Source organism: Mesocricetus auratus, unplaced genomic scaffold, assembly GCF_017639785.1.
Source record: "Mesocricetus auratus isolate SY011 unplaced genomic scaffold, BCM_Maur_2.0 Super-Scaffold_100676, whole genome shotgun sequence".
NCBI lineage: Eukaryota > Metazoa > Chordata > Mammalia > Rodentia > Cricetidae > Mesocricetus > Mesocricetus auratus.
The window spans coordinates 9458045-9472788 of record NW_024429266.1 but is presented as its reverse complement, the minus strand read 5'-3'; the positions used below and the strand labels follow the sequence as shown (position 1 = coordinate 9472788).

Here is a 14744-nt window from a genome sequence, read left to right as displayed (position 1 = left end):
GAACATTACTCAGAACTAAGCTTTTACTAAGAACTCTGCATACTTCAGAACACAGGGCTAGAGCGGTGACTCAGAAGCTAACAGCACTTGTTGTTATCAGTGGAACCATGGTGGCCAGAGTCTGGGCCCAGCACACACACGACACCCTGCAAACAGTTCTAACTCCAGCAACAGAAGGTTCTGACATGCCAGAAAGGCTCTACACTCACATACAGGTATGTGCAACTCACATACCCATGTGCATACCCATATGAATAAAATATTCCACAATATTTGATACAAAATCTAATCATATAATTAAAGGGCAATTCATACGATACATACATCTTGCTAGAATCTATGCAAATATTCTCAAATCCAAGAACAGATAAAGTCCCAAACACTTCCCCTCAAGTATTCTGAGTACCCGGTGCTCAACTCTCATGAGACACATTTGAAACATCTTTATAATCAGCTGCAATCACTACATCTTAGATCCTGTCTTCTCATCACATACTGGTAAAATAGAATGCCGTACCTAACAAAACACTTCATGCTTGACTTTACAGAATTACCATATTAACAAAAACTGACATTACTTATTAGATTAGTTAAATACCTTCTGTAGACTGGTAGGGTTTAGCTGAGTCTTATCTATTATTTTCACAGCCACCTTAAAAAAAAAGAGTTATTAGACTACAGTTGAGAGATGTCATTTAATGAATAAAACCTGCAAAGAAAACATTGTGTTTCACTATTAACTATGAACCTTTACTTCTACGTGGATGCTCACATAATCTGAAGCCATGGTATTAACAATCTATCCACTTAAGAACATAGTTTATTGAGTTGCCATTAACCTCCTGATTCTGTATCAAAGGATTAAGCCTTTGCTATTTTATTTCTTCCACATTTTCCTTTTTAAAACTGTAAACATTATCCTCTATCTTAAGCTCTTTCTCAAACTCTTGATAGGTAACATTATAGGGGACAGGGGCTTTTAAACTTGTATTTTTGGAAAATGAAACTACTGTGCACATAGAGAAACTAGACATAGACTTTCTAATAGCAAACTAACAAGAGATTTTTAAATCTTCAAAGGCTCTGCCTAATGCAGCCTGCATCTGAGCAGCTCCTAGGGTGGAATGGACAGGAAGGCAGATACTCAATGGGATTACAACATCATTATGTATACAGCAGAATGGAAGCTTACTAACATTCTGTAGTTGAAATAAAAAGAAGTAATCCAATCCTTACACAAGATTTTAGATATTTATTGAAATAGTCTTTAACCCTGCTGTACACACACTATAGACTACGGTGCACATACATTTTTAACTGTGCAACAATAATTTCAAATAAGATTAGTTGGATGTGTCTGTGCAAGCCAACAATCCCAGCATTTAGAAAGTGAAGCAGGAAGACCTACATTTCAAGGTCAGCCTCACCTGGGCAGCAAGTTCAAAGTCAGTCTGGGCTACAAGAAACCCTGTCTTGACAACCCTCACTAAACAAACAAATGGTATTTTGGAAGTAAATTCTCTTGTCATCTGAAGAATTATCCATATAGTAGTAGCTTGATGTTATCTCCAACTAGATAAAAATTAGTGAGCAGTTTTCTACACATTTACACCTAGCTTAGCCTAGGTAGTGATTCATAGAAACACAGAGTAGCAACAGTAACCAGGGTTGTTCACATAAGAGATAAACTTCAGCTAACCTGCAGCACGCCTGGTCTATAAGAGATGCTATAAGGTAGAGGAAAGTCTTTCCTCAGTGTTAAATGGTGAGCAGATCTGCCTTGAAACGACCTGGCTGCAAATGCTCTGTGTGCATGCATTCCAGTGTGCACCAGGGATGGGTACCATTCATTCCCCAACACCAACCATGAGAAAGTTTTTAACAAGACTCTGGAGCAAGGTACAGGCAAACATCAAAAGGTATGAACACTTACCTCTCTACCTGTTAGAACATGTCTTGCCAATTTTACTTTGGCAAAATTTCCCTTCCCTATTGTTTTCTGTAAGCGGTAATTTCCGATGTGAGGCTGTTCATCTGTTGCTGATGTAATGGAGTTTCTACACCGGGGAATGTTCTGTCTGCTACTTGATTTGGTAGGCTGGATGTGTGCTTCAGTATATCCATCCACAGATGTATGCTGGTAAAAAGCACAAAGTTCATGGTCACTTTATTATAAAAGGACAATTAAAAGACTACAAGTATTGTTCACTAACAGTTCATCTTCAATGAAAGTACACCATACTACACTATTTTAAAATGTGAACACACTTTATCATTGCTTCCCAACTTAAGGGCCCTTTCCAGTGGGTACAACACTTAAAATAACATTCTCTACACATCTTTATGTCTGTATTTTGCTTCTTAAAATCAATAGGTAGATCGATTACTGGGTACCTCAAAGAGCACTGTTCCTATAAAGGCTGTGACCTTTTTAGGTTGAGTGACATAGTCCATGGCTACCTTATGAGAAGGGCGGCATCCTTACTACCATGACAAAAATTCTCACAGTATGGTTGTTCCTCTGATGCAGGGTTTCATGATCTTTTCTACTTCTTGACCTTGCCCCCGCCTCTATCTCTCCCTCCTTTCCTTTTTTTTTTTCATGTACACTAGTCTGGCATCAAACTATGTGGGGTAAAAATGACCCCAAACTCTTGATCCTCCTGCCTCCACTTCCTGAATGCTGAAACGCAGGAGTGAGACACCATATGTGGTTTATGTGGTGCTGGGAATTCATTTGATAGGATGTGGGCGACAAGTCTCTCAGCATACCTTTGAGGAATTATCTGAATGAGATTAATAAGGGTGGAAAAGCCACCTGAACTAAATAAAAAGCAGGAAGGGAGCTGGGCCCCGGCGTGCATTACTCTGGCCCCTGAGTGACTCTGGATGCAATGATGGCCGCTGCCTCATGCTCTTGCTAACATGCCTTCCTGCCATGACGAGTTGTATTCCCTTGAACTGTGAGCCAGAACACACCCTTCTCTCCTGTGTGGCTTCCTGTCAGGCATCTGTCAGAGCAGTGAGAAGAGTAACTAATGCACACTCTAACCCAGGACATTCCAAAGATGTACCCGTGTGCATATGTGCTGAGAAATGGTGGTAGGAAAAATGTTCAAGTCTTTATTTCCCATAATTAAACCATTTCCTATAAGGAAAGAAAACTTCGTGTACACAGTAAAACCCTCTAATCTGTAACATACAAAAGTCTCAACTCCAAGTCAGGGTTTCAGGCAGCACTTTTTGGCACTGTGTGAAGTGATGGCATGCACAGTACAATGTGTGGGTGTTGTGTGTTCAAAACCAGAGCTTCAGTGAAGTCACACATTGTGAAACATGTGAATGCTGCCAGAGACACCTTGGATCCATTACACCTTGGATCCATTACATGTTGGATCCATTACATGTTGGATCCATTACATGTTGGATCCATTACATGTTGGATCCATTACATGTTGGATCCATTACATGTTGGATCCATTACATGTTGGATTGTAAACTAATACTTGGGCATTACGCTATAATACAAACTCTAATGGCAAATCATCATGTACTGTTTACACTTGATGACAGTGGACTCTAGGACCAAGGTGGGCTCCAATGTCTCAGATTCAAGCATGTTCTCTCAAGAGTCCTCTGAGACTCCTTTTCCTGGGGCAATTGGCTCCCTGCCCCTGTAATAGGAAGGGAGGAGAACTGTAAACAGCTAAGGTATTAGAAATGCCGTGTGCAGGCTGGAGAGCTTATACTGCTTTTGAAGAGGGCCCAAGTTTGGTTCCCAAGACCCTCATCCAGGGGCTCATAACTGCCTCTAACTCTAGCTCCAGGTGCTTTTGTCTTCTGCAGGTACTGTACTTACATGCCCAAACCCCCACACAGACACAAAGACACACACAGACACAAAGACACACACACACACACACACACACACAGACACATACACACATATGGATAAACACACAGAGACACACACACGGGACACACACAGAGACACATGCATACAGACACACACACAGAGATATATAAATACACACACACACACACACACACGGGACACATACACACGGGACACACACACACGGGACACACACACAGATACACACAAACATACACAAAGACACACACAGAGAGATAGTTAAACACACACACACACTATGTAAGTAAGAATAAACTATTTAAAACAAAACCACACTGTGTCCTTGAGAGCAGCTACAAGGTGAACCACATCCAGTGGAGGTCAGTACTGATTATCCCATGGTATAAAAATGCCTGTGATGGGAACAAGAAGCCACAAGCTTATCCATAGAGAGACACCCAATCGAAACTCCAGCATGACTGTTCAGCAGGGGTTCCCATTCGTTTCTGCAGGAGCTTGTACATGTTTGCCTTACAATGCTTTGCCACCTACCTGCTGGGGGTTATTTGTTGTTCTACTTGGAAGCCTCACCCTCACCAGAGGGCAACACTCTGTTCTGCTTGGGCCTCTCAGGCAGAAGCCCCAGCTAGCAGCCTCCGTGGGGCTTCCTCAGCCCTTCCTGCTGGAAGCGGTGGCACCTAGTCTGGCGATGTGTCTACTGCTACCTGTGCTCTCCAGTCCCCTTGTCCTCGCAGTTGGACTACTCCAGACACTTTTTTTTTTTTTGCCAGATCTGTTAAGTGCCTGACTTGATGCTTTGCTATGTGCTTCTTGCCATCTGTTCTTTTGCTCTTGTTTAATAAACTCACTTATTTGAAACAAAAAGTACAGTTACTGCAGATCACTCCCTGGATACAACAGGCACACTCAGAAACTTTTTACTGTGGTCAATTCCTGTGAACCTCACATTTTGTATGTAACCCTGTATGTCATGACCCACAGTTTAAGAGGGTGGGTTCTAAACTAAACAGGTGCTTGGGCCAATTACTCTATACTCTTCCTTATATTGGCTAGGTATAAAACCTACTGCCAAATCAGCTGCCTGCTCCAAGTACACACTAATCAGTTCCTGCCCCACCTCCACACACAGCTTACTGTGTTCGAGAGAGGAGGTGATACCCTGCCTGAGTCTGTGCACGCTCCAGTATCTGCTGCATTCCTCCTGCTTTCCCTGGTCATAACCTTAGTAAGTAATTGTTCCTGCTCAGTGGGAGCTCAGGAGCCACAGTCTCAGGATGGCTGCCTGGCCCTGTTATCCGGCTCTGACTGTTGCTCTCTCCCATCTAGCTGTGTCTGCATTCTCAAAGTTTTACCTGTCAATTCCCTGAGGAGAAATCTTTGATTGTAAGCAAACTGCATTTGGGCAGAAGCCTTGAGTATTTTGTGTCTAATTGTACATGATGGAGGGATCGACAGATGCTGGAGAAGGCAGAACCCATGGACCCACAGACTGCAGTTTAGCAGTAAGCCCTGATACAACACGTCACACTTGAGGACACAGGGCCAAACTGTTATAAGGTGACTTTGTTCTTTCAAAAGGACTAGCTTTCAACATTAAACACAGTCACATGCATAGTAATCTCAAGCAAAGAATCACAATATAGTTCTGATTTTGAGACATTGATCAAGAACAACTATTTTAGTCAGGTGGTGGTGGCACACACCTTTCAATCCCAGCACTCAGGAGGCAGAGGCAGGCAAACCTCTAAGAGTTCCAGGCCAACGTGTTCTACAAAGAAAGTTATAGGACAAACACAGAGAAACCCTGTCTCAAAAGAAAAGAAAAGAAAAGAAAAGAAAAGAAAAGAAAAGAAAAAGAACAACTATTTTAAGAAATGCCCATCTTTTCCTAGGCTCATCAGCATCACTCAGGAGCACATCTTTCCTTAGGATCTCTGAAACACTGAACACTTTATCTCACTCCTTTCTGATCAATGGCTCAATTCTCAAGCAAGAAACCTGGCAAGATATGGATTTAGTTCCTGCTAAAGAATGGATTCCGTTTAGAACCCAGCCCTACAGTTATTACATACAAAATATAATGATAGCCTAATTATAGCATTTCCTTGGGTTTTAGTTTTTACTTTTATCATAAAATAACAAATTCTAATGCTACTATTCTTTCTCATTGTCCATCCAAGCCAGCAAACCCAAACTTCTTTGATCTTTCTGCAGCATGGCCTTGCAGCTGCCCAAGAGTCTAGCAGTCTAGAAGACCGAGACAATGACCTTACCAGCCCTCACACCTGCATCCTAAGGATCACCAGACTCCAGCAGCCAACTACTAAGATTCCCTCCCTATAGCACTAGTGAGTAAAGGCCTCTGACCTGGGACTGCTCATCCATGGACACACTTAATTGTTCTTGGTCTGTGTCCTTAACTGGGGAGTGGAGCTAATAATAAAGAACTATCTGAGGACACGCTGAGGATTTGATAACAATTCATGTGAAGGTGCTTAGCACAGTACATGATAAGTGTAGAGTGTAGCCTTTCTGCCAGCCTGGTTCCAGAGCCCATCAGTCCCAAAAGAACACACAGGAGGCTATATTAATTATGAAGCTGTTGGCTGTTTGCTTGGATTCTTACTGGCTATCCCTGACTTAAGTATTTACCACATAATTGTTAATCTAAGTATTTCTCTTACCGGAGAAAGGGTCTGGACCTGTTACTTTTATGGTGGCTACATGATGTCTGACTCTGCCTCTCTTTCCCAGAATCCTCCTTGACTCCTAGTCCCACCTATCTTGCTTCCCTATTGGCCAACAGTGCTTCATTGACATATACACAGGACTTCCCTAACAGATGAGTACCGTGTTCACTAATGAAAATGATACAAACAAACAGACAAAAACAGTCTACCTTATACCCAAAGTAACCAACCCCAATTTCCTGAGTATCTGGTACCTGCAACCAGCTCCTGAAAGAGTCACCTTTTTTCTGTGAGCAACTGAAACCATTCTGGCTAGCTCAAGTAGAAAAGGCATTTTAAAGTCTGTAAGTAGCTGAAAAAAAATTCCCCAAAGATGAAGCTTGTATTCAGTGAAAGCAGAAAAGAATGGAAAAATAGGCAAAACCAAGTAATTATACAGGTACTAATGTCTGAAAAGGAAACAAAATAAGGTGGGGGGGACGGGGGGAGGTGCAGCAAGCGCTACCTGAGACAGCGCCCAGAACAGGTGGCTGTCTGCGCTCCACCTGGGATAGACAAGGGCACAAACAGTGCAGGGACGTTCCGGCAGTGGAACAAAACCTCCAGTCACATGTGCTTGGTGAGTTCATGGAAGGAAGACAAAAACCGGGCATTTTGTCCAAGGCTCACATCTTGAAAATTCAGTTGTTCAAAGGAAAAACTGATAATTTCTACTATAGCATCCAGATTGTTTCTAGTCACGGATATGGATTCCTGTACAACTGGCTACACTAAGCCAGCTAAAGGCAAGGAAGGCGCAAGACTCTAACGGACAGGTAAAGAATAAGCGAAGGAAGATGCGAACAAGCCAACCAGCAAACAAATGATGAAGTGATTACAGATGAACCACTCATCTCTGTTCCAGTTACAATAAAATGGCACGTTATGGCCCAAGGTGTGCTGAGTGCTTAGTGGGTATTAACTCTTCTTTCTAACAGCTGACTTTGAAGCTCATCACGGCCCACATGTCATAGGGGGAAGATGTGGTTTGGAGTGGCTGTGGACATGTAACTCTGACTCTTTTGGGTTCATCCAAGTTGTGTGTGAATGTCAGCTGAGGATCTAGAGATGGCTCTGGAGTTCAGAGCAGTCACTTTTCTTGCAGAGGACCTGGGTTTGATTCCCAGCACTCACATGGTATCTCACAACCAACCATAACTCTAGTTCCAGGAGATCCAATGCCCTCTTCTGGCTTCCACGGACACAATCATATATGTGAGGCACATATATGCATGCAGGCAAAACATACAAATAAAGTAAACACATCTAAAAATTTTTTAAGATGGGGCTAATCGCCCTGTCAATACTAGAAAAAGGAAAAATGCATTGGATGTTTCTCTTGGGAAAGACCACATTCATTGCTTGAACTATTTCTGACTTGGCATCTAAGTCAGAAGGTTCTGGACAATTAAGTGCAGTTTCTAAATATCAGGGAAAAATCAGAAATCTTGAAAGTCAGTAGAGAGTTAAGCTTTCACAATTTTGCTCAGTGTAGTCACATTATATATATCAAAATTATACCCCAATTTCAGTTGCTATATTCAAATCCTCCCACAAGGGTGTGGCATGCTTGTTTTTGTTCTAGGCAGGGAATATTTTCTTCTACACGGCACCTCACCTCACTAGCTTGGCTCTGAGTTCTTTTCATTGTTTTCATTACTCAACTGCTGTCAAGCCCGACACTAAAGGATCAGGCACCTTCCCGCATGCACAAGGGGGCAGCAGGGTGGGAAGGGCCCTTCCACATGGCTCTCACAATGGAGTCAGACTTGAGTTCACAGCCAGTCACCCCAAGTCTCCCAGAGATTCCAGTTTCCGCTCAAACCCCCACCCCGGCCACCTCACTACCCACTGACTCATGGACTCGGACAGCAGAACTTGATTCTGACCTGTTACGTACACAGTGCTGTCCTGTATGAGAGGATAAGAGAAAGCTAAGCAGACAGAATGTCTATCCTCAAACAATTCCCATGCCAGCAGAGGGAAATAGAAAGAGAAAGGGACGATAAATATGTGCGCCCACGAAGCACCAAAGAACAGTTCCTGGCACATTAGGGACTGTAAGGCAAGGGCTGCCACACAGGGGATGGCATTTGAGAAGAGACTGGGGTGAAGAAGACCCAGAGTTAGAGGGGAGAGACAGGGAGGCATCCGTTTATAAAGAATCCCTTGATGAAAGAAGCACGATATACTTTTCCTCTTAGAACACAGAAGCTGTAAGAGTAAAATTCCTCTTCTCACGTTCTCCACACCTACATGTTTTATTCCTTCCCAAACCATGCCAAGCTGAAGGTGCTGAGCATCTAACCAAGAGGGAAGACCAAACTCACAAGGAGCCCACCTACTCTTCAAGGAGACTGTGACTGTCTCCTTTGTGAAATCCTGGCTGTAGCTAAGGAAAGGGGGCTGCCAGGAAACATTACAGTAATAAAGAACACACCCTCCAAATTACCCAAAATGGACAGAAGGTTCAGTATCTCTACTGTGCTACAATGATACCTAAAATTCCCTGAAGCTGTATCAATTTATTAAAACCCAGACATCAAATGAGTATTGTGTTTTCTTACAGATACAAACCTGGCTTTTGAGAAGAAGCTTGAAAAAAACAAATGCCCTCCAAAGTCTCTATGCAGTGACAACATTCTTTGCAGGCAAGAAGAGACATTTTAGAGGAATAAAAGCTGAAAGAATTTGTTCATTCGGACACAACACTGTAAAGACTGCTAAAGCAGTGATCACAGAGTAAGTGGAATAAAGAACTCCAGAAACAGTAAATATGTGTGCAAATAAGGGTAAGTACATGTTTTCCCACTTCTCAATTTCTTTAAAAGCTATATTTATATATAAGGCATGGAAGCAAGTATGTGTGACAGTGCATGCAGAGAGTGTTAGCGTCTGTGTGGGCTGCAATAAACTGTGCATGCATTCTGCAACTCCTCAGAAGTGCATTTGAAAGCACAACTCAGCAGTAAGAAGCCAAGAAAGAAATGAAAATGGGATACTGGGAAAAAGTTTTTATTAGCTTAGAAGTAGATGAGAAAGAAAGAAGATAAATAATAACACCAAAAAAGATATGCAAAGCAAATCAAAAGAACAGCATCTCAACTTACAACCAAACAATTATAATCATAACTAATGTAAAATGAAAATTCAAAACATACTGTCAAGTAAAATTTTAATATCAAAACCTAGGCACATCTTCAAGAATGCACTTTCAATATCAGGACTGACAGGCTGAGAGTAAAGTGATGGAAAAGACAGGCAACAGTCTGTGAGCATAAGATATCGGGAAACAGTGTGAGCACATCAGACAAAACACACCCCAACGCGGTGTGAGGCAACAGGGACGGATCTGTGTGGATGGTGTGTCCTTGCAAAGGTGTGCATGTGCATGAACAAACACCATTGCACATGCCTCAGTAAGACAGCTTCCTGCAGACATTTCCACAGAGACAAAAGGTGAGTAATGTCCTCTAGGGAGGGAAGCTAGGAGTCAGAGAAACGCTGGAGTGCACAAATGATTTATTTGTCTGTTGTAGATCCCAAATATACACTATGTTGTTCTAACTGAATATATATTAATTATATATTAATCAGCATAATTAAAAGTGATTATAAAAATGTAAGAGAATGGGCAACGGAAAGAGGAGCCAGCGTTCACTAAGGCTCACCATGCCCCATGCCCATGTCAGGTTGAATAACTGACGCAAACTCAGTCCAGTAACTGGTTACATTATCTGAATGCATATTCAATGTGTACTGCTAGACAGAACTGGATAGATATCTTTACAAATTAAATCGGAAACAGAGCCCTGGGAGTGAATTTCTTCAAGACCCACCAAGATTAACCGTCAGGGGAACAAGCTACAGCATCATAAAAGATGAAGATACACCCGACTCCTGACACTCCACGTTAAATAGAAGCAGGAAGTGATGAGTTCAGAGGACAGACACACAGATGGAGCAGGAAAAAGACAAGCAGACTACTGGGCTCATGTGCGAACACATGGTAAGATCACCTCAGATTTCCCTGACTCCTCATGCAGAGGAATACAAATGTTCTAGAAAAAAGATCAAGGCTAGAGCCTCAGGACTTCTGCCGAGCTGTCACTTTACCGGGAGGTAAATCGGGGAGAATCTGCCCACACTGTTCCTGAGCAAACATAATATCTACATGATAACTTCCCATTCAAAGAGTGAACTGTATGGACATGATGACAGCCATTCCCGTGGATGGCCACTGGCTGCTAGAGTGAAGGGAAGGGCAGATGAGAGAAAATCGCAGAAGAAGAATTACCCCAGGAAAGAGGTCCAGGAAACAAAACTCGAGTGCTTTAGGCGAGCCTTCCCCATAGCACACACACTCATATCTGTGGGGTAAACTGAAGTTCACCAAGGAATGAGCAAGGAAATTCCTTAAAACCAGGTAAATTCTTTAAACATTAAAAAAAACAGAAACAAAATTATCTTTAAATATTTAAAGCAAAATGAAACAAATTTACTAGATGCCAAAGTGATAAAAAGAAAAATAAAAAAACATTTTCAGAGACTTTAGAACCATACTTAGAATTAATATCCTTACTGGAACATATGTTTAGACAAAGAAAAGTGAACCCTCAGTAAGCCTTGTAAATAGTATTATCTTGAGACTATATTATATATATATACATACACATATTTGTATGTTATAAACATTATATATGTATATTAACATAGATATATGAGCAGCATAAAGTTATGTTTTAACAAAATTTCCTATTTCTTTTTTTGTTTTTGTTTTTCAAGACAAGGTTTCTCTGTGTAATAGCCTGGCTGTCCTGGAACTCACTCTGTAGAGCTGGCCTCGAGCTCACAGAAATCTACCTGCTTCTGCTTCCCAAGTGCTGGGATTAAAGGTATGTACCTCCACTGCCTATTTTTAATATCCTATAATACAGTAGGATAATTTATAATTAATTATATATTTCAAAATAGCTAATGGAAATGTTTTTGAATGTGCTAAACATGAAGAAATGACAAATGTTTGAGATACTGGATATACCAATTACCAGAATATGATAAATACATACATGTACCAAAATACCCTAACTAGGCATCATAGGCTCCCAAATAGCACCCTTAGTATCAGGCAAGGATTATATCTTTTGGTGTTGATAGCTAATGGGGTGCTGTAGACACCCTCAAACATTACAAGCTATTGTAAATGCTACTGGTTGTCCTCTACAACTTGATGGTAAGACCCTATTGCTGATGACACTACACTCTTATGTCCCAGAACATGGAGACATATATTTGGTACTCATACAGTACTGGATAATATTCACAATGCTGGAAGGTGCTATACATGTTACTGGAGGAGAAAAGTCATCAGTTTTACCCAGCTATGAACTCTGCAAGCTACAATAATGACCTGGGCCCGGTGTTGGTGGCACACGCCTTTAATCCCAGCACTCGAGAGGCAGAAGCTGGTGGACCTCTGTGAGTTCGAGGCCAGCCTGGTCTACAGAGTGAGTTCCAGGACAGCCTCCAAAGCAATACAGAGAAACCCTGTCTCGAAAAACCAAATAATGATGATGATGATGATGATGATGATGACAGATTCTCTTTAAAGTCGGATTTAAGGCCAGTTCCAAAAGACAGAGCCTGTACTTGACACTGCTAAAGTAGCCAAGAAACTGACTCTAGACAGGTCATGGGCCTAGAAGGAAAAATCTACTACTATTATTCTGCTAAAAATGGCTTATAGTAACATTGAGTCACATCAAGGGTCAGCACATCAGAAGAGAGGGTAGATGCATGTTGGAACTCACAGAAACTGCGACAGCACGCAGGAGACCTGCACAAGCTAAGACAAACTTCTCCCAGCGTTGAGAAGGGAAGATGAGCGCAAATTCACCCCAGCCAAGGAGCTACTGCAAGTGATAGCTGCTTTAAAGGGAAAATCAGTGTTCTTTAATGCAATAATTAGCATTGGGTAAATCAGCCACACTCCAGGCCAGGATCCAAGCTCGGGGTGGTTAGCCAGCACAAACCTTTTAAAAGGCACAGAGGACATGAAGCTGTGTGGGCGGAGAGCTGAGGGAACACCTGGCAGAAGTTGGGGAGGAGAATGAATACGATCAAACTATGGTGTATGAAATTCTCAAAGAATAAACAAAAGCATTACTTCAAAATTTCTTCACTTGAGAAGATGAAATAAAATTTGTATCATTGCTCAAAATACCAAAATGTAGCAAACAAATAAGAAATTATCAAGCAAGTTAAAAAGTTAATGGTTTTTTTTAAATGTAATTTCCAGACTCACTCATGAAAAATGCCTAGAAACACATAGTGGAACTTTCTTTGGAGAAATGTTTGATCCCAAGACAGAGGGCTGGGTGACCAGATTTACAAAATCAACGTGGAGAATCTCATAGCAGAATCTCAGTTCAAGAGGCAGGCTAAAGGGCCTCCCATTGTCACTCTGCTGACTACAAATTAGCAAAAAGGATTAGTTTCTGACTTCATGCTTTCAACCAGCACAGTGGACAGCATCTCGGGAAGAAAGCAGATGAAATCCAGAGTCGGCCGGATCTTCTTGGCTTGCAAGCCTTTCACCAGCAGTGAGCCCCCTGAAACTCACAGCTGCTCCAAGTGCACAGAGTATGCGCGCAGCAGCGCTCAAGCCATAGGTGGGACACCTGCATCATACTCCCTAGTCCCCAGTGAAGAGAGGGTGGAAGGAAAGCTTATTAGGGCCAGAGGACGGGAGGACAGAGTGAAAGAGTCTTCCTGACAGGGCAGGGCCACGGCATTGTGACGTCAGCAGTGTGGCTGCTGCACCAGATCAAGATAGTCCACATTCCAGCAGGGGAGGGGAAGGGACTCAATGTGCCCTCCCAACTGAGACTCTTATCAGTTGAGGATGCTGGGGGAGGAACAGTTTTCTCTAAGGGTGTGGCCCCTGGTTGGTCATTCAGTGGATGAATCCATACTCATGAGCACAAATGGGACTCGGTGTGTTTAATAAAATAAACAAATATGAAGAGAACATGAAGAGGGAGGGGAGTGAGGAGTGGGAGAAGATCTGGGAGGAGTTAGAGGGGACGATTATGGTCAAATATTATCAAAATACACTGTATGTATGAAATCTTCAAAGAATTAACAAAGTATTTTTGTTTTTGTTTTGTTTGTTTGGTTGGTTTTGGTTTTTGGAGACAAGGTTTCTCTGTGTAACAATACTGGCTGTCCTGAAGCTTGCTCTGTACATTAGGCTGGCCTTGAACTCACAGAGATCCTGCTTGCCACTGCCTCCCAAGTGCTGGGATTAAAGGCACAAACCACCACCACCCAGCAAGAATTAGCAAAATATTTTATTAAATAAGAAAGACACATCATGGTTTTCTTGTTAAAACTCCTGCATTAAAAAACAAACAACAACAAAAAACCTCTTGTATCAGAGTTAAACAAGAGAAACCATGATATAAAAATGAACTATAAACCAAGCAACCAAACAGTACTCAGGCTGCTGAGGTTAGGGACATGTGGGTGGAATGCTACCTCCCCACACCCTGGCTTACTCGTTTAGGCCAGGACAGCCAGGCCTAAACAGAAAAACTCTGCCTCAGAAAAACCAATAAATAAATAACTAGATAAACTTTAAAAATAAACAAGATTATGAAAGGTGGGAAATAACCTTGTCATCAGGAGGAAGCTTGGTCAAACAGACCCATGAAGTAGAGTACTAAGCAATTAAAAAAATAAAACATACACATATGTATTGATGTGGCATAACCTCTGATACTCTCAGAAAAGAAAAAAATCAATATGAGGAATCATATGTAACCATTTGTCTCAGGAAGCCCTACATCCATTTATACCACCATCCTTTGGTTTCTATGGAGAAAGATTCCAGACACACACATCCCTCATCACCAAGGACACAAAAAACTGCAGATTTCCAAGTTCCTTATACAGAACAGTGTCCTGTTTGCACATAACTTACCCCATTTGGCTACATCCTTCCAGTCACTCCTAGGTTGCTTACAATTCCTAGCAATGTAAATGCTGTGTAAACATTCCTATACTACACTGTTTAGGGAACAGGAAGAAGGGAAAGTCTACAGGCATTCAGTACAAATGCAATCACTGACTTAAAG

The 14744-nt window shown here is 41.9% G+C and overlaps 1 protein-coding gene across 2 annotated transcripts in view; it reads right to left on the bottom strand.

Moving 5' to 3' along the window:
* The window catches only part of Mark1 (microtubule affinity regulating kinase 1), a 90624-nt gene that overhangs the window by 45597 nt on the left and 30283 nt on the right, over positions 1-14744 (bottom strand). The window contains exons 2-3 of one of the 2 annotated variants that reach the window (XM_005082431.4): positions 1934-2137; positions 599-652 (exon numbers count right to left, since the gene is read on the bottom strand). In XM_005082431.4, the coding sequence (XP_005082488.1) occupies positions 599-652; positions 1934-2137 (258 nt within the window). The remainder of the gene's footprint in view (positions 1-598; positions 653-1933; positions 2138-14744) is intronic. The other variant, XM_040737581.1, reaches the window with a different exon arrangement.